The following is a 20,691-nucleotide window of genomic DNA, read 5'->3' as shown; positions in this document are numbered from 1 at the left end:
CACCTCCCTTCTACCCACTCCCACCCCAGTCCCTCCATCCAAAGCGTTCCCTCTACCAGATTCCTGCCTCCTCTTGACCCACTGCCATGGTGGGTGCCTGCCCCTATTTTTACAAGAGATTGAACTCCAAATTTAAAATAAATCCAATCTAAAATTTTAGAGCCCCATTTTTGTTAATTAGTTCTACTGTGGTGTATTTCTTAAATCTACAAATTGTTTTCAAATTCGTAATTCCAAATTCATGAAATCCATCCACCCATCCAGGTCTGTCCCATTCCTGATAGAATCCAGTAGCTGCCTTTCTTTCTTCCAAAATGGCCCATGCTCTCATGGGCAGGCACAACAAGGTCACTGGGGCTTTAGCAGTTTAGCCCACACATTCTAATGCAGTACGCTGCAACTCAGACAAGGATCTGCTGTGCCCAAACAGAGCTTAGGTGTCAAGTTCAAGCATGAAATACACTTTCAACACTGATCAGGTGACCTCTTTTATTTTGTTATATTAATTGTATGGGAGGGGAAGTATGAAACTGTCCAGAATTCCCAAGTTGCTTTGAGGTCTCTGAGCACCTTGTTTGTATGGTGTAAGCCTGTAGATGACAGCACATAGCACATAAACCTGGGTCCTCTTATCTACTTCTCTTCTGCTTCTCCTGTTACCTTTTATGTTTTGTTGTGTTTTGAGGTGGCGTCTCATTGTATAGCACTGGCTGGCCTAGAGTTTTGTCTGTACTCTAGACTGGCTTTGAATTTGCAGCAGTGCTTCTGCCTCTACCTCCCAAGTGCTGGAATTACAAGCATGCACCCAGTGCCTGGCCCATCAGTGGCTTTTCTCCTCTAGGCTGCTTTAGAGGGCAGTCCTTCTGAGGCTGTTTGCTTGTACACAGTACTCTTCTCATCCTGCAAGAGTTCAAAAGCTATTGCTGGAAAGAACAGTTTAGTCTTTTGTGTTTGTGTACATCTTGGCAGTGGCTCCCATGATTGCTGCTGCTTGAGTGTGGTGCCTGTTGATGAATAGTTTTATGTCTAAATTGTAAAGAATCTGGACAATTTATAAGCATTACTCACTTTGAGATGATTCTAGAGGATAAGGTCATTGCCATAAAAGCAGGCCATTAGTAGTTGTCATTAGCATTTAAAAATAAGCTTACATCCTATCGTGAAGTCCAGCACATGTGAATAAATGTCTGACTTGTATTAAAGAGTATTCAAGGATGTGGTTAGAATTTCAAAATGCCTTTTAATGTGTAGTTCTTGGCATTAAGCTGTCAATCTGTATGTAGCCCTGTGATCTGATATGCTATATGATTGACTTCATTATAATCTGATCCAAGACCCTTGAACTTTGTGAATGGTAGCAGAACAGGCAGCACTGCATCATTTGTGTACTGGTGGCACCCCTCTCAGTGTTACAGTTGGCATCATGGAATCATGGAGAGGTTGGCGGGATCAAGACAGCGCTAGTCAGCATGTGGGCTCTCACAGAAAAACGGTCTCCCAGGATCAGGAAAGTATCCAGTTGGTACCCTTGCCTCCTGGGCACTCTGGTCCTTTTCTCCAGAAGATTGAATAGCGTGAGTTCTGAAAGTCCCCTGGGTACTTGTAAGGCCTGTTCTGGCAGCAAAGTAGGTCCACTTGGCTTCAACACAGACACATTTTTGTGTTGATTAGCACAAAAAGTGTGTGACATCCTGGCTGAGAGGCCTGTCACAGGCACAGACGTGGCACTCTTGATTACATCCTAGCAATCATCATTGTAGGGTAGCCTAGCAAGGATCCCATCCTGTCCCCCATCCTTCCCTGCTTTTCTTTCTTTCTTTCTTTCTTTCTTTCTTTCTTTCTTTCTTTCTTTCTTTCTTTCTTTCTTTCTTTCTTTCTTTCTTGTTTTTTGTTTAAAGGTTTTCTCTGTATAACCCTGGCTGTCCTGGAACGTTCTTTAGACTAGTCTGGTCTGCAACTCAAAGACCTGTCTGCCTCTGACTCCCAAGTGCTGGGATCAAAGGCACATGCCACCAGTGCCCAGCTTTTCTTTTTTTTTTTTTTTTTTTTTTTTTTGGTTTTTCGAGACAGGGTTTCTCTGTATAGCCCTGGCTGTCCTGGAGCTCACTTTGTAGACTAGGCTGGCCTCGAACTCAGAAATCTGCCTGCCTCTGCCTCCCGAGTGCTGGGATTAAAGGTGTGCGCCACCACGCCCGGCTCAGCTTTTCTTTTCTTTTGGAACCAGAGTCCCTTAGCCAAGATTTTCTCTAAAACAGGTGATAACTTTTGTCATGAATCTAGCTATCCGGTACTGTCTGCTTAGAAGCCAAGAGGCCAAACTTTGGAACCAGGCATACCCTGACTGAGTGCATGTCTTCTGGTTTCCACCATGTGACCTTCTGGAGTGTCTGTTCTCACATGAAGAATCTGGGTCATGATATAACTTTCCTCACAGGATTAGGGTGCACGCACCCCCTGGGTGTCAAGGCACATGGAGTACTTTTCAGAGAACCATCTTCAGACAGTCAGCCTTCAAGTGCAGGGATGGGGACCAGACTTTAGTTATGTGACATTATTTCATAAGTTTATTTTTCCCTTGTCATTGGAACTTGAGTTTTTATTAGATTTGTTGTAGTTGGGGTCCCTGTTTCCCACCAATTTAGTGCCAGTAGTCCACTGTTGTGACCATTGCTTAGTTAAAATCTTGTTGGTAACCTCGAGCTAGCGTTTAGGAAAACATAAAAACTCACCGTGAAATGGATTCAAACATTGATTACCTGTGGCACCAAAAACAGGGGGAAATTCTTGTAAAAATGAGGTCAGGGAGGACCGCCATTGTAGCCCACAATGAACACGCACCATAGAGACATTTCCCTAAGCTTAAACTCAGAACTCCAGGTCTAAATGGATGGTTGGAGCGGCGTCCGGTATTCCTGTGGGTTCCAGCCCTGACTGTTCACATTCCTCAGACACCCACTTTAGGCTTAATCACAGTCGCTCCTCGAGTATAAACGAGACCAGTCTTGGTAACTTGAGAGGAATTTGCATTTCCACCGACCTTCCCGGACACGCGGCAGGGGCTACGCCAGCGCCGCTACGCAGCTAGGGAGGGCGTGGAGTCTTCCCTTGGCCTGGAAGGGGTTAAGGGACGGCTGGGGCGGGGCGCAGGGCCCTTTGTTACCGGCCTAGGCGGGAGGCGGGACGCGGGCCTGGGCGCGGGCCGGGCTGGGAGCGCAGCGAGCGCGGCCTGGCGGGGCTGGGGGCCCGGGGTGGTGGGGCCTTCGCCGTGGCCACGGGACCATGTTGGAGATCTGCTTGAAGTTGGTGGGCTGCAAATCCAAGAAGGGGCTCTCTTCGTCCTCCAGCTGCTACCTGGAAGGTAAATCCTGGCCTGGGCGCGGGGCCCACCAGGACTGTCCTGCCCGCCCGCGCCCTGTGTGTTCTAAGTGCCCAGTCTTCTCCCTCTGAGGCCTCTTCGGGTGCTGGTGGCTCATTCGGACTTCTAGAAAGAGAGAGAGAGCCGCGGCTCTGGCGCTGGCGAGGCCCAAGCGTATAGTGTGGCTCCTGCCCAGAAAGTTTGAAAAAGCCAGCGCCACAGGCCTTAAGGTCCTTGTGAGCCCACGTTGTGGCGTTTCCACTGCCAACTGGGAATTGTATGTCACAAAGGTGGACCTACACCAAGTGCCGCGTACAAAGGGATCCCGCTCTACCATTTATGGGTACAGAATTTCATGTGAACTTTCCACCCCCACCCCCACCTTTCTGCAGACCATGAAGAGGTCTTGGGGATTGTCTCTTTTTAGAAGGGAAAGAATGGTTTTGCTTGTATTTCCAGGAGTTTTGAGAGCGTCCAGTTTGATGCTTGGTGAGGGAGCCCCTCATGTTTTGTTCTTTGCATAAACTTAGAGCCAGGAGCCTGCTGCTTTTGCCTGCTTTACCCTGCTCCTCCAATTCCATGCCTCCTTCCTGTTGTCTATAGTGTTTGGGTCTAAAACGATGGCAAGGGAAAAGGGTGAGTGGAGGGTGCTAGGGACTCGGCTGTGGCCAGGCCTGTTAGAGTATAGCTGACCTTTGTGGGGACTGCTGCCTTCCTCGGCAGGGCAGAAGCACTCACAGATGTGTGGTGCCCTGGCTTTTCTGGCTGTTTCCTGTGAGAGTTAAGATAGGAGTAAAAATGTGAAGTTTTCTTCAGAACAACTTGGATTTCTACTGTTTTGAATTGTAAAGAATTGAAGGCTTTTCAGTATCTAACCTGCTTCCCCGACCCCCCTTCCAAGTCTTTGACTCAAAGACCTACAGGGCCCCATATAACCCATCTCAGACTTAGGTGCCCAGCACAGGTAGAGTGTGTTCTCCCTTTGCTATAAGGGAGTATAAGCGACTTCGCTATAAGTTGCAGTATGATTCCAGCCCCTCCGGGGATTTCAGGGCCTGGATTCCTGAGAGGAGCTTGGTGTGGATGGCATGAGCTCAGGGCCTACCACTTAGAGGGAGGGAGATGGTTTATTTGTCCCCAGAGTTGGCATCTGAGCGGCCAGAATCATCCTCAGTTAATGCGTTGCTTATTTTTTCCAAGTTGCTCCACACTCTCCGCACATTTCTCCTCCCATCTGTATCCAGTTAGTGAGAGGCACTATCTCCATTCTGAGGCCGCTGGAGGCGGGGATGGATGGACTTCTGTAACTGCAGAGCTGGGGCATGTCACAGCTTTGCTAAGGTATCAGCTTGTTCCTGGGGTAATGTGGGACTTAGTGCAGAGCTGTTGGTTTAATTCTTGCTTTAGAGGGGGGAAAAAAATCCATTCTTATTCCAGCATAATCCTTAAGGTGAATTCTAGCGTTGCCAAGTTCCAAAGGAGTGCTGTTCTCACTTTGGTTTTGTAGGCCTTCTCCAGGAAGGTGTCTCTCTAGGAGCTCTTTCTGTTCACTGAGTTCGAAAAGGTAGAAGGAATTCTTGTTGTGTAGCTGACGGAATCAAGCCAGCCTTGGTGTAATTATGTCTTGAAGACGGAAGTGCTGTCTGTCTCTGGGGAAGAGAGCTGTTGCCAGAATCTGGGGAAGTAATCTGGGCCTTCATTTCTTGCTTACATCCTAAATCAATCAATCAGTTCATGACACCCACCCAGAGGCCTGGGCCTCACAGGCCAGGAAGAGAATTGAGTATGGTGAATTTTCCATTATTACCAAATGCATGCTCCCTGCTCCTGTGCAGAGAAGCATGGTCAGCACAGACAGCAGCAGCAGTTAGATGGCCTTAGTGGGCCAAGCATTGTCTGCATTCCACATGCCCTCACTTCCTGACTTCTTTTTTTTTTTTTTTTGGTTTTCCGAGACAGGGTTTCTCTGTGTAGCCCTGGCTGTCCTGGAACTCACTTTGTAGACCAGGCTGGCCTCGAACTCAGAAATCCGCCTGCCTCTGCCTCCCGAGTGCTGGGATTAAAGGCGTGCGCCACCACGCCCGGCACTTCCTGACTTCTTATGGTGGCCCTGACTATCTGTCTTGTAGATAAGAATCTGAGGCACTAAAAGGTTAGGTGACATCTCTGAGATGACAGAATCAGCAGGTGGTAGTCCCAGGATTTGAACTTGCACTATTTGGCTCCAGGGAATTGCAGAGAGAGAGAGAGAGAGAGAGAGAGAGAGAGAGAGAGAGAGAGAGAGAGAGAGAGAGAGAGAGAGAGAGAGAGAGAGAGAGAAAATGAGAATGAATATGAATATGAATATGTTGGGTATTGGAAGATTGGGAGCCAGGGCCTTGAACTACACCCATAGGCCCCTGCCAACTTTTGAATTTTGAGACGGACTTGCCAAGTTGTCCAGTCAGACTGTGAACTCAATCTGTGAATGTAAAGAGACAGGCTTTGCACTTGGCATCTTCTTACTTCAGCCTACTGAGCACCTAGGATTTCAGGCTTGCACCCCAGCACCTGGCCCAGAAAGCCCACTCTTAGCCTCTCTGTGCTAATGATGGATCATTGGTCTCCCGTGGAAAACACTATGGATCATTCAATACTGTCTTTAGAAATGCCCAGCTAGGGCCTAAACTATGCCAGTCTTTTCCTTTCTGCATCAGGTAATAGTAATACACCTACTTTCATAAAGCAACAGGACCATTAACATTTTTTAAGCAAACATAAAGATACATGTAAGAAAATTCTGAAAGAGTATTTAATGAAAATTAATTGGCTCTCCTATTCTCTTTCTAGAGGCAATCCCTATGTTTTGTTTTTCTAAGAGAAAACTCTGCCCTCTAGATATAGCTTATATGTATAAGAAGCCTTCATGATGCTGGAGTTCTGCTCTTCTGCAGTAGCTATTCAGAATGACGGTCAGCTTTTGTGTTTGGTCCACTTTGAACTCCAGTGTTGTCAACTTTCCTCCTCTGTGAACTTGGATCTCCAGGGCTGCTTCACTGCCCTTGTTTGTAGCACAGGGATACATATGGACTCTGCAGAGCTCTGTGCTGGCTGCAGAATGAACTCCCGTTGACCTTGTATTTGAAGAGCCTGCTGAAGTTTCTCAGCTTGAGACCATGCAGCCAGCACCTCCTGCAGTGCCAGTCCCTGCCATGCTTTTAGGGCTGGGCTGAGTTCTCTCTTGAGCTCACCACTTTTGTTCCCTTGCTCAGGAATAAGAGGACCCCAAGCTTGCTCTGTTACCTAGCAGGTCAATCTTTGTCATTTTGGGTTATGTTAATATCATTGGGCTTTTACAGTGTGATAGTATGTGACCCCAGATATCCTCACTGAGTTCTCAGACTAGCCCTGTTGATTTCCCAAGGGAAGACCAGCAGAGTAATTTGGTGACAGCACTTTAGAAGTTGGCTTTAGAAGATTCCCCCCTTCCCACCCCCATCTTACCCTGACTTGCTTGGCTTCCTCTTCTTTTGTCCAAGTCAGGGAGACTTCCTCTTCTAGCCCAAGGGTTGTTTTAAGGACCCGTGAGAATCCCAGTTGACCACTTTTAAAAACAGCTGAGACAAAAGTATGTATCTCTGCTGAACTGTTGGGGGTTGCTCCTTGGCGCCCTCAGACATTGTAAGGCTTTCCCTTCCAAGTCCTAGCAGCATCCCCTCCCACCCTTGGGTCCCTGAAGTGTAACAGTTCTGGAGCCAGGCACCCCCAGGAGCCAGCCATCCTCTCAGATGATTTAGGCATGGTGCTCTCGGAGCAGCTGACATGCTCTCATTTATAAAATGAGGCTCACAGTAGTTTCCACCTCATTGTTGAGAGACATCATGTAAATTGTTCAATCCAGCGCCTGTCACTGAGCAAGACCCAGGAACTATAAGCTGTTGTTATTGTAAACAGATCTCCAGCAATTTAAAAACAGAGAGGCTTTACCAGTTTCTCTGATGGCTAAAGTAGTGATAGAATTGAGTAGATCCAGTCATAGTTTTTCTTGTTAATAAATTTATTTCAAAATTTAAAAATGTGTATGCAATAAAATTAATACTTTGTCTTAGGTTTTTTTTTTTCAAATTTAATTGTTTTATGGTTGTGTGTGTGTGTATATATATTTACATGTGATGCTTGGCACCTTGTGGAAGCCAGAAGAGGGCTTCTGATCTTCTGGAATTGAAGATGCAGATGGCTTTAGCCACTGTGTGGATGCTGGGAATTGAACCTGGGTCTCTGGAAGAGCAACTAGTGCTCTTAGACACCGAGCCACCTCTTCAGTCCCCTTCTTCTTAGACTTAAGCTGAAAAAGTCTTTCCTTTCTTGATCCTTTCCTTAGTCCATCCCAAGGTGAATATTTTAATGGTACAAGAAGTGTTCCCATTGATTTTTGGTCAGTACCTTATTTCTTTTTTTTTTTTTAAAGATTTATTTATTTATTTATTATTATATGTAAGTACACTGTAGCTGTCTTCAGACACTCCAGAAGAGGGAGTCAGATCTCATTACAGATGGTTGTGAGCCACCATGTGGTTGCTGGGATTTGAACTCCGGACCTTTGGAAGAGCAGTCCGGTGTTCTTACCCACTGAGCCATCTCTCCAGCCCCAGTATCTTATTTCTATTCTGCAGGGGAGGAAATAATTTCCACAGCCCTAGGCATTTACAAACTAAAATCCTGTGCTGCTCAGAGCTTTTAAAAATCATGTCATTATGGGGGCTGGAGAGATGGCTTAGCGGTTAAGAGCACTGACAGCTCTTCTAGAAGTCATGAGTTCAATTCCCAGCACCCACATGGCAGCTTACAACTGTCTGGGACTCCAGGTCCAGCACCCTTGCACAGACATCCATCCATTTAGGCAAAAAACACCAATGTAAGTAAAAAGAAAGAACCCAGTCATTGGAATTGTGCTGGTATCATTGCTGATTTGAGGTGGATATGGGAAAACAGGAATAGATAGGTTTTAAATATATATGTCACTAGGCCAGGCTCATGGTTATGAAGAGGGTTTTTATACATACATATGTATGCACATTCATATTCAAGTACACACAAACATGCATTTGCTCAGCACTCATGAGGTAGAGGTAGGTGGATCCTTATGAGTTTAAGGCCAGCCTGGTCTACATAATGAGTTCCAGGACAACCTGGGCTGTGTAGTTAGACCCTGTTTCAAAACCAAAAAACAATCTTCCTCCCAGACCTGCCCGTGTGCATGCACATATAGGCACACATATGTACACACACAAGCACAAACATCATGCAAAACTAGAACTAAAGATCAAAGGAGACACTGGAAGAATTTGATTTTTCTTCATAATTAATCATAATTCATAAACCAGAACAATTTATAAATTGTATTCTTAATTTTCTGTATGTATTTCCTTTAAGTCAGTCTTCCAGTCTCAGTTTCTCTCTCAGGTGTTAAAATTATAGGTATAAGCTAGTGCGAATGCTGCCCCCACCCCAGAGACTTAATGTCTTTATCAAAAACAGATAGTAAGAAATCTCCTTCCATGTATTACCCACCTTTAACAGTGGTCAAGCCGGGCGTGGTGGCGCACGCCTTTAATCCCAGCACTCGGGAGGCAGAGGCAGGCGGATTTCTGAGTTCGAGGCCAGCCTGGTCTACAAAGTGAGTTCCAGGACAGCCAGAGCTACACAGAGAAACCCTGTCTCGAAAAACCACAAAAAAAAAAAAAAAAAAAAAAAAAAAAAAAAAACAGTGGTCAAGCTGCTTGATCCTCTTTCCTTGCATGGTTGTAGTTGCAGAAATAACAGAAGAGTCACTTGTCCTTTTTTTCTATGTCTGTATGTAATATGTGTGGGAGTGTGGGATAGACACTGCACACATATGTGTGGGAGTGTAGATAGACATTGCACACATATGCATGGGTGGAAGTCAGAGGACATGTTTGGCTGTTAGTCCTGGACTTCTACCTGGGTCTTTTTCTTGTTATTTCTAACAAGCTATTGCTCTGTGTACAGCATGCTAGCTGACCCCGAAAGCTTCCAAGAATACAAACTCAGCTCCTAATGCCCATGTGGCAGGCGCTTTACCCGCTTATCTCCCCAACCAGCCCTTTACTTTTGAGAATATAACTTTGTCCACAATGAGAACTGTTACTCAAGTCCCTCTTCTAGCACATACTGCTGAGTAGTGGTGGATAAGTGGAGAGTGGGCAGGAAAGGAAGAGGAGGAGGAAGAGAGGGAGGGAAAAAAGGGACTTCTCCCAGGAGACAGGGAGACAAAGACAACAAAGTTAGGAAAGAAGAAGGAAAATAGAGGTGGGGAGACTGGGCAGACAGCAGGAGTGACAGACAAGACACTGTGACAGGTACACTGATGGGTGGCAGCTGACAGAGAACTGGAGGGCAGAGTCTAGCAGGTGAGGTCACCTCCCTGGGCTCCCATTTCTTTCCTCTGGGAGATGGTGATGCTTGAGGGTCAGGTGTGCCGATTCTCCTCATGGGTCACTAGCTAGTGCTTACCCCAGGGAGTAACTGGACTTGAACCTCCTATCTGAGTCCATAGAGCTCCAGTGTTTACTCCACCCTCTATGATGCAGCACATTTTACACGGTCATCTTAAAATTGACTTTGACTCTGGATTGGGGGTAGAATCAGACATGGCTTTTTGGAGCCTGAGTCCTGCCTGTGTGTATGCATGTGTGTCTGTGTCAGTGTGTTTCAATGATCCAAATTAGCAATAAAAATGCTAATAGTAGTGAGACCTTCTAAAGGAGTTGGCTACCAATGAGTGGTCCAGTTCAGCCAGGTCCCAAGGACCCAGAAGACACACACAAAAGACAAAGAACCTCATGATGAGCATGTTGAGTCTATCCCTGGCTCTCAGTCTGCTGTACAGGCCTAAGACAGAGTATAAGCCCATGTTTTGTTGGCAGGCTCACTATTTATGCTTGGAGTCTGTAGCCAGTGTAGGAACTTCTGTATAGAGACATCCAGGGCTGCACCACTGTCTGCCTGTTTGGTTTGAAAGAACAGAGAGATATGTTTTTGTGTCCTGCCCTGTTTTAAGATCTTGAACATACCTTATGTTTCATTGAAAACAATTCCTTGTGTCCCTGGGCTGTGCTAGAGGGTTTCTGGACAGGCTGCTTTGTCCTACATTTCTGCTGGCTTTGTTTGGGTTAACAGGTTTTTAACAGTGCGCTTTTTCAGTTGATATAAAAATACTTTGCTCCTTGCTAACAAGCATGGTGGGTGAGCTTCCCAGCACTGCGCTGTGTTGTGCTATGCTGTGTGTTGTTCCTTACTGTGCTGTAATGTACTGTGCTGTGCTGTGTGCTGTGCAGTGTTGTGATGTGCTGTGCTGTGCCGTATGCTGTGCCGTGTGCTGTGTTGTGATGTGCTGTGCCGTGATGTGCTGTGTGCTGTGCTCTGCTCTGCTCTGTGCTATGCTGTGCTTGCACTGTGCTGACCCCTCCTGAATCTAGCTGGCTGAAATTGTTGGTGTCCTAGAGACAGGTGTGGGAAGGAGCATCTTTGATACAAGTGTGCTAAGATTTTAATATAGCTTGTCCATATCAGAATCTAAGCCAGGGACATGAGGAGGTCCTTGTCATCTTATAGCTGGTGACAAAGTCAATACCAAGTGCTCAAGTGTGGGTGGAGAGGGAGCTGTAATAATGCAGGGGCACAAAGGTAGGAGGGAGGTCCAGTGACAGATGGGAAAGGCAGGAGGATGTTGCGGGCTGGGAAGAGCCTGCCACTGGTTTTGGTGGGATCAGTCAGTTGACATAGCAGGGGCTGGGGAAGTAGGACTTCAAAGGGTTTGGAAAGATGGAAGAGCACAGCTCCCACCTGGAGCCTGTAGGACCTTGCCACCTGCTTCAGGTGGAACCTGAAGTTTCCCTACCATGGATTGGACTGGCGGTGTCATTTTCTGAGACATGTAGACTTCAGAGCAGTGTCTAAAAAGCTGCCAACAGCTACATACCCTGCAAGGCACAAAATGTTCTGAGCATTGCCTGGATCACACTGTTAATAAACGGTGGCTGGCCAGTAACAGAGAGGAAGTAGTCTGACTGGTTTTTCAGAACGGTCCTTACATGGCAGGTGGGGTCGAGGTAGGGTGACCTGTGGCTGCTATACTGACATGGGCCTGGGTGACATGTGCTCTGAGAGGTTTTAGATGGTGGTGTCTGTATTTTAGATTCTTTAGAAGGCTGTCAAGGTGACTGAATGGATGAAGTGCCTGCCGGGCAAGTCTGATGACCTGGATTCCACCTCAGAACCCACTGCAAAGAGCTGTCCTCTGACCCCCACATGCACCCCCCCCCAAATCGTAATACTCATAAACACTAAAATTTAAAAATAGTTTTTCCACCAATAGTAATTACAGACTACTTTAATAATAGATTAATTTTTTTAAAATAGTTTGTTTTAATTTTTATTTTTATGTATGCCATGTTGTGTGCAGGTGCCCACAGAGAACAGGGAGGGTGTTGTTGTGAGCCCCGCCCCTGCCATGTGGGTGCTGGAGACCTAACTCAGGTCCTCTGCAAAAGCAGCAAGTGTTAACCACTCAGCCCTGTCTCCAGCCCCAACAATGATCCTTAAAGGGTGATACAAGATTCCTTCATATTTTTTAAATTTTGGGAACAAGGGTTGTATCTTCAGAAAGCTTAGTATTTGGGCTGTTTGACAGGATCAGAAGTTCAGGGAGAAGTCTATGTTGTTTAAGTTGCCTGGGTAAGTATTAGAAAGATTGCAAGGCAAATGTTTAAGCCTTGCGATGATACAAACTGTTTTTTTTTTAAAAAGAGGTTTCTCTAGAATCCTATTTCATTTAGTACCTATGATATCAGAAGCAGAAAAGAAGAACTGCATCATTTTAAGAGAAAGTTGCACAGTATACTCTGGTCACTGCACACACCAGCCTCCAGTTGGCTCTTCATGTTGCTCTTTTGGTCCTTGGGTATCATTGGGCACCTCAGCAGCCCTGTGAAGGAATTTGTTACTCTGGAAGGTCATGGGAAACTGGGAGGGGCTCATGACCTTGCAAGGGTCATCTTGCAAAGAAATCATCTTTGCTTCACTAATATCTAGCTGGAGCCAGCCATTTTGCTTCTTTAAGAACACAGGAAGCACAAGATGGTAGCAGTCTCCATCAGAAGCCAGGACCACATGTTACAGCTGCAGGGGCTCACACTGTCACTGCCTTGGTGACAAAGGTGTCATAAAGAAGCATGTTTTTATTGAGATTGGGGTGTCAGGCTTGCCTTGGATCATCCCCTTCTTCGCTGAGTGCTGCCTCTGTCTCCTGTCTCCTCTCCCTGAGGAGACCCCATCTGCTCTGTCTTGGCACTGCAGAGACAAGCCCCTCTTGGGCTTTCACTTTTATAGCTATCAAGCTCTCACCGGCTGCTTCTCCCAGGGCCAGTACGAGGGAGGTCACTGATGGCTGTGGTGTTCTTACTTCTCCACTCCAGTTCCTCTACACCCTGTGACTCGGTGTTTCGGGGGTGCTGGGAAAATTGAGTTCTGGATGTGAGGTAATACAAAGGCTGTATTTAGTTAAATGCAGTTTTGTTTTTTTAATAATCTGAACTGTGGGTGAGGGTCTGAGTGATAAGAGGGATGCAGTGGCGTTCAGCAGGTTCACATTGTGGGAAATAAGACTTTTCCTCCAACCTCACATTATGAGGAACGCATGAAACAGTTACAGACTGACTTGAGAATATTCTGAGCATGACCTCATCAGCTGGAACAGAAAGGAGCTAAAACATGAAGCCCTCTCCTTTGCAAAGGGTCTGTTTTACAGATCTGCACATTGCAGAGATTCCTCTAGCCAGAGGAAATCTCAAAGGGGCCACCAAGGAAAAAAAGTTACTTTGGCAGGGCTTAAGTCCTTGAAATGAGCACAGGAAATGGGACTGTGTGTTCAGGGACATACCCTTTTCTGCTCCTCCCCAACGAGGAAGTGTCTCCCAGGGCCCAAGGTGAGGACTGTGGGGAGTGCTGTGCAGCTGGCTGCCCCACACTCCACAGGGACTTGGGGACCAGTGCCAACAGGAAGTCAGGAGCTTCCTGGGGATGTTTTTCCTGGAGGCAAATTCTACCCTCTCCCTGAGACAGTGAAGTGTCCTTCCCCTGGGTCTCAGGGCAGCCACTGGCTCCCCTCCTTCCTCACAGCGATCTAGCCCAGATCTGCCACATCCAAGGATCTTCTGTAAACAGTCTTCATCAGTGACTCGCAACCTTGAAAAGGGATTTCTTTTTAGTTTAATAAAAAGGACCTTTAACATACTCAAGCAGTTTTCCTAGAGTACTGTCTAAACAAGTAAATTGTGTGCAGAGTTCCTATTGAACTTTCCAACGTTCCGATGATACCCTCTGAGAGGAGCCCGGGTTTTCTAGTGGTTTAGAGGTAGTTTTCAGATGGCGCCAGTCTGTGATGCTGCAGCAGACTGATTAGCAACTCCTGCTGAGTGTCACTGATGGACAGCGACCTCCTAACTAACAGCAAGAGGACAGAGTGCTCTTAAAGGGGACAATGGTCACATTTAAAAATTGAAATATAATATACTTAAAATGTCATTTAGAAGGACACACACAGCAGAAACTGCTTGTGGCAGAGAAGAGAGAGTCAGTACTGCATGGTGCAGTTTGTTGTCTGAGAATAAATACTGTCAAAGACCTGCTGAGAGACTAGGAGGGCAGCTCTTTGAGGCATCTTTTGGTGGTGGTGATGGGGTGGTTTCCTGACAGTGGAAATGGCAGAAAGTTAATGTCTTGAGCAACAAAAATTTAAGTACATTCTGCAACTTTGGCCTGGTGAGCTGTGATCATTCTTACAGTTGATGAGTATGGCTGACTATGAAATGAAGAAAGTAACTTGGCGCTGATGCACTGTGAGTCAGTTTTGACATCAGCCTGGACTGGGAATTGGCTGGAAGGTTTTGTTGCTGCACTCCATGTCTCCATCCAGAGGCACACATGAGCAATACTTCCCTTTGGGCTTTGGCTGTTAACTTGAGGACCAGGATTGGGGGATGGGGTGGGGTTGAGAGAGAGAGCTTGGAGGCCATCCTGCTGGATCCAGGCAGCTGCAGGACAGGCAGCTGCAGGACGACGGTTTTTCACCCCCTACCTACATTGTCAACTTCTATCTCAGCCTTGGGGACAGGCCTGCTTCACTCCTCACCTCTGAGCAGAATGTGTCCTGCTTACTCCAGGTGTTTTTCCAGGCCACTTCCTCTAGTTATGTAACTGATCAAATCCAGATGCAACAGAATGTTTGATAGAAGAGGTCAAATGGCGTTTGAGAAGAAAAGCACTTCTGTACGCGTGACACAGCATTCATTTCCTGTATGGGCCCAGCCTTCCAAAATGCTGTGCTGCTGGCCCCTGGTTGGGGCATGCAGGGAAACACATAAGTGCTCTTTCAGGACAGTGGGAGGAGCCTCTCCCCAGAGCTGCTCATTTTAAATTGTCTGTTATGTAAGCATACTGGCTTCTACTTACATGTTATTCTAGTGTTGGGGTTGTAAGCTGATTATAAAAATAACCTAGTCATGGTAACAAATGAGCCATAATAGAGAAGAGTGTAAAGAAAGCTGAAAAGCCTTGTGACCAACCCTCCACACCCTGGGTCAGTTGCTGCTCACATCTTGGTGACCAGTTTCTTCTGGTTCTCTTTGCTTTTTATAAAATTAGGATGTTACTGTATATGCCAGAATATAATATAAAATTTTAATGAATGTATTATAAACATATTCCCCAGTGAAAGTATTTTGTTTACTTATTTGTGGTATTGAGAATCAAACCCAGTGCCTGCATATTGCAGACTGGTGTCCTGCCACTGAGCCCTGTCTAAAACATCCCAAGTGGACTTTGAAGTGTTCTGTTTTATGGATAGAGAATAGCTTAGCTTACCGTAGTCAGTGGGTATTTTGGACCTTTCAATTTTTTTCTGTCTTTTAAATGGGTATACACAAGTCATTGTTTGCATATCTTGGGATAAATTGCCAGTGATGTTGAAAGATTGTGAGACTGAGGTGATTTGTGTTACACTGGACCCAGCAGTGCACACTGCTGCAGGCAGGCGCTGTAGAGGACCGCCTGCCATCATGATGTCTCACCTTCATGCCCACCACTGTCTAGAAGGGCCCACTGGTTTGAAGGATTGCCGTTCTTCAGTTCCTAGTGAGACTTCACACTTTCCATGTCCAATGATGATTTTAGTTTTCCATGAATTGTCTGTTTATGGGTCTTGTTCACCCTTTAGACATGTCTGCTTTCCCTTCCTCTCTTCCTCGATCATTTTTTGAGACACGGTCTCACTGTGTAGCACTTACCTAGCCTTGAACACTCTCCATGCCCCCAGGATGGCCTCAAACTCACTTTGTGACTGTAATGGTTTGTATGTTTGGTCCAGGGAGTGGCACTACCAGAAGGTGTGACCTTATTGGAGTAGGTGTGTCACTGTGAGTGTGGGCTTTAAGACCCTCATCCTAGCTGCCTGGAAGTCAGTATTCTGCTAGCAGCCTTCAGATGAAGATGTAGAACTCTCTCTCAGCTGCTTCTGCACCATGCCTACCTGGATGCTGCCATGCTCCCCACCTTGATAATGGACTGAACCTCTGAACCTGTAAGCCAGCCTCAGTTAAATGTTGTCCTTATAAGAGTTGCCTTGGTCATGGTGTCTGTTCACAGCAGTGGCAACCCTAAGATAGAAGTTGGTACCAGCAACTGGAATATTGCTGTGATAGGCCTGACCATGCTTTTGTTTGGAAGAATGTGGATTTAGGGACTTTGGATTTGCAAAGCCATGGAATGCTTTAACTTGGGCTTATGTGTCAACCTAGTAGGAATATGGAAGACAGTGGTGCTGAGGGTCATGTGAACTGTGTAGACCGCTGGCCCAAGAGCTTTCAGTGGAGAAGAATTTTAATATGTGGCCAAGAAACTGTTTTGTGATGTTTTGGTGAAGAACGCGGCTGGTTTTGCCACTGTCTGAAGAGACTGCCTGAGGCTCCTGAGGTAAAGAGATTTAATTGCATCGACAAAGGATATCTCAAAAAAGCCCAGCAGAGACTTTGTTCTCTGGTTAAGTCTGAAGAAACGCATTTTAAACAGGCACGGCAAGCTGAGAAAGGAAAAATACAAAATATATGGTTTGAATTTTAAAGGAGCACCAGGAAGTGAAATGGAGCTGAATCCTGTGTTCAAGGATATTTAATTGAATTAAGGGAGTAGTGACTTTGGGGCAAGATCCCACCCAGCTAAGTTTAGGCCCAACCAAGGTAGTACAAACCTTTAATCCCAGGAGACAAAGGAGAGCTTTGAGTTCAAGGCCAGCCTAGAACAGAGCAGTTCTAGGTGAAGAAAAATTTAAATCCAGGTTTGGTGGGCCATACCTTTAATCCCAATGCTTAGAAGCCAGGCATGCAGATCTCTGAATTCAAAGTCAGTCTACAGAGCAAGGTCCAAGACAGCGAAGCTTAGGCAGTGAAGGAGCCTAAGAAGAGAAAGCTGGAAAGAGAAAGCTGGTGGAGATGTAATAGAATAAGGGTGCCATGTTCCAGCCCCAGCAAGCAGCAGAACTCAGCAGCTTTGGCCACATAGTTCTGGCTTTATAGTGAAAAATAGAAGGGACTGCTGGGACAATTGATGCTGGTTAGCTAGAGCTAAGAAATTAGTGATGATTAGGAAGAGACCAGCATCACTGAGGTGAAGTCTTCTGGGAAATGTTTTTTGAGAGCACAGAGAAGCTCCAGAGACAGCAAGGCTGTACCTTGTGCTACAGCTGTACTTGGAAATGGGTAAGAGTCACCCAGGTGGTACTGATTTTGAAGACATGAAGGGGTCATGAAGAGTAGCTGGGTCTTGGCACTGTGAGAGGGCATAGAAGACCATTGGTGAAAGTGCTGCCTCAGTTACAGTTGATGGCCCAGGACTGAAGGGACCATGCAAAGGAGTTGAGGCTTGGCACCATGAAGAGAGCCTGTGAGAGGCTATTGCAGTGGAAGCCTCATTGCAGTGGAAGACTCCAGTGTATTGGAAATGCCAGTACCATGGGGTGGTCACCAAGAACAGCCACAGCAGTGGTGGAGTGGATCAACCTGAGCTTAGAGTGCTACAGAAGGCAGAGCTTGAGAAGTGATGCCAGCCCTCTGGAGGAACCCAGATCATGTGTGAATCCCAGACATTGAAACAAAAAGCTGTAATATTGAAGTTGCCTTGGAGACCCCAAGATGTTCGAGATGCCAGAGCCATGGGGTATCTGCTGAGGAAAGCTGCTAACAGGGAGTGGAAGCAGCCCAGGAGAAAGAAGTTGTTGCAGTCAACAAAGATGAAAAAGGAGGTGGAGATCTGAAGACTGCGTTGACATCAGACATAGAGATGCAGAGTTTCGAGTTTGCCCAGCTGGTTTCCTGTCTTGCTTTGGGGATTACAGTTAAGTGATTACATGAATCTCAGAAGAGACTTTGAACTTTGGACTTTTAACATTGTTGAGACTGCTATAGACTATGGGTACTTTTGAAGTTAGACTGAATGTATTTTACATTATGCTGTATTTAGGTATGGCCCACATAGACTCATATGTTTGAACAAGCCTATGGTGACCAGAGAGTAGAATGTGATGGTTTGTATATAATCCGCCCAAGGAATATTAGAAAGTGTGGCTCTCTTGGAGTAGGTGTGGCCTTGTTGGAGTAGTTGTATCACTGTGGGTGTGGGCTATAAGACCCTCATCCTAGTTGCCTGGAAGTTAGTTTTCTCCTAGTAACCTTCTGATGAAGATGTAGAACTCTCAGCTGCTCCTGCACCATGCCTGTCTAAATACTGCCTTACTCCCATCTTGATGATAATGGACTGAACCTCTGAACCTGTAAGTTGCCTTGGTCATGGTGTTTGTTCACAGCAATAAAACCCTAAGATGGAAGTTGATACTGGGAGTGGGGTATTCCTGTGACAGCCTGACCTTTTTTTTTTTTTTTCTGGAGAACTGTGGAAGGACTTTGGAACTTTGATCTAGAAGACCAGTTGAGTGTTAAGAGCTCTGTAGGATGTTCTGTAGGAGCTTGGAAGATGATGTTGAGAATAGTGCAGAAGATGGAGGCCTGGCTTGTGAAATTTCAGAGGGAAGATTAAAGACTCTTATCAGGGCTGATGCTGATTGATTGTGAAGATTCTGTGGTTTTGGTTAGCTGGGGCTGAAGAATCGGCTGTGATTAACAAGATAGCAGAAGCACCAATTTTCATTACTAGGACGATTGATGCTGGTTAGAAATTAGCAGTGATTAAGAAGAGACCAGCATCACTAAGGTGAAATCTTACCGGAGGGGTTCCTGAGAGCACAGAGAAGCTTCTTCCAGAGTCAGACTTGGTAATATTTGAGTCACCCAGGTGGTACTGGTTTTGAAGCATGAAGGGGTAGCAGCTGATGCTTGGGCACCATTGGTGAAGGTGCAGCCTCAGTGGCAGTTGAAGGCTCAGGACTGAAGGGGGCATGCAGAGAAGTTGAGGCTGAGCACCATGAAAAGAATCTATGAGAGACTATTTATGAAAGTGCAGTGCAGTCCAGTTGCAGCAGAAGACAGCAGTGTTTTGGAGATGCCAGTACCATGAGATGACCACCAAGAACAACAGCAGCAGTGGAGCACAGCTGAAGCCTAGAAGACAAGATGTGTGCTACAGAGGGCAGAGCTGGAGAAGTATCCCAAGCCCTTGGAGGAGCCCAGAAGATCGTGAGTGGATCCCAGACATTGGACGGTTAAAATTTGATTTTGCTTTTGATTGTGACTGTGCCCTGATATTTTTTCTTTCCTCTTGAAATAAGAAAGTATTTTAGTAGAGCCCACAGTTGAGAAGCTTTGAATTGTAAAAAGACTTTGAATTTCAAAAAAAGATTGGGCATTTTAAAGGGATTGAAATTTTAATATGTAAGAACTTTTAAAGACTGTGGGACTTTTAGAGTTATTTAGATCTTGGGGATGAATAAGAAAGTAAGGGTTGAGGCTTACTAGTGATGTGTTTGTGTGACAAGTTGACAAGGGGTCAGTTGTACTGGCTGGTTTTGTGTGTCAACTTGACACAAGCTGGAGTTATCACAGAGAAAGGCGCCTCCCTTGAGGAAATGTCTCCATGAAATCCATCTGTAAGGCATTTTCTCAATTAGTGATCAAGGCGGGAGGGCCCATTGTGGGTGGTGCCATCCCTGGGCTGGTGGTCCTGGGTTCTGTAAGAAAGCAGGCTGAACAAGCCAGGGAAAGCAAGCCAGTAAACAGCATCCCTCCATGGCCTCTGCATCAGCTCCTGCCTCCAAGTTCCTGCCCTGTGTGAGTTCCAGTCCTGTCTTCCTTTGGTGATGAACAGCAATGTGGAAGTGTAAGCTAAATAAACCCTTTCCTCCCCAACTTGCTTCTTGGTCATGATGTTTTGTGCAGGAATAGAAACCCTGACTAAGACAGTGACCCAGCCTGGCCTTGAATTTGAGGTACTTTTCATGCCTCGGGCCTCCCTAATGCTGGAACTACAGATAGCTTTCCATCATTTTATTGATATTATTTTAGGTGAATGAAGTCAGGCCCATCCCCAAAATGGGTATTACTGCCCAAGAAAATGATGGTTTTGGGGGCAGGGGTAATGGATAGTCCTCTAATTCTATATGGGGGCATGATGAGTGTTAATGTTTGCGCATGGCTCTTTTGTAAGTTTTCTACTCTTAAGTCCAAACTGTTGCGCAAGTTTGATTTCTCATTGTGATCTCACTCAAGTGGAATTGAGGTTTTTCTGCACAGCTCTGCACTGCTGTGCCTTCTAGAGGAGACTGGCCTCCTCAGAAGCACCCTTCTGCAAACTTACCACAAAGGTGTCTGAGACAGACGTCACACAATCAGGGCTAGAAAGAGGATGGAGTGGAAAGCTGTCTGTGAGCAGTGCCATGTGTGGTGCAATTGCTGCTGGTCACCTCCAGCCTCAGCTGGGACAGACACATTTCAGAACACAAGAGACGGGCAGGGCCTTCACAGGCTAAAAATGTGTAAGGATGACCATATCCGAGTGGGAAGAGGAGGGGACGGACGTTGGCAGAAAGGTAGAGAGGCAGTCTCCTGTGGGCAACAGCTCTCTTGGGCAGAAGCAGAAGGGCATTTTGAAGTAGAGATCACAAAAACCAGCTCTCATCCCAGAATAGAGTGGGGCTGAAATGGCCAGTGTTTGGTTATTTATATCAACATTGATATAGTTAAGTGTTTTAAGCTAGCTGTGGTGGCACAGGCCTGCTACCCCTGCATCTGAGCGGATGAATCGGGAGGGTTTTTTGGTTTTTGTTTTTCGAGGCA

At 46.1% G+C, this 20,691-nt stretch overlaps 1 protein-coding gene across 3 annotated transcripts in view; it reads left to right on the top strand.

The window, feature by feature from the left end:
- Abl1 (ABL proto-oncogene 1, non-receptor tyrosine kinase) overlaps window positions 1-20,691 on the top strand; it is a 112,116-nt gene that overhangs the window by 65,963 nt on the left and 25,462 nt on the right. The window contains exon 1 of one of the 3 annotated variants that reach the window (XM_021155766.2): window positions 3,206-3,358. The exons of 1 other annotated variant lie outside the window; for it this stretch is intronic. In XM_021155766.2, coding sequence (XP_021011425.1) covers window positions 3,280-3,358 — 79 coding nt within the window. In that variant the 5' untranslated portion in view covers window positions 3,206-3,279. One more of the 3 variants, XM_021155767.3, reaches the window with a different exon arrangement.

The sequence above is a fragment of the Mus caroli genome, unplaced genomic scaffold (genome assembly GCF_978045245.1).
Source record: "Mus caroli unplaced genomic scaffold, Mus_caroli_1 scaffold_2, whole genome shotgun sequence".
Lineage (NCBI taxonomy): Eukaryota > Metazoa > Chordata > Mammalia > Rodentia > Muridae > Mus > Mus caroli.
The sequence above is the reverse complement of the archived record's forward strand: the minus strand, read 5'-3'. Positions and strand labels throughout refer to the sequence as shown.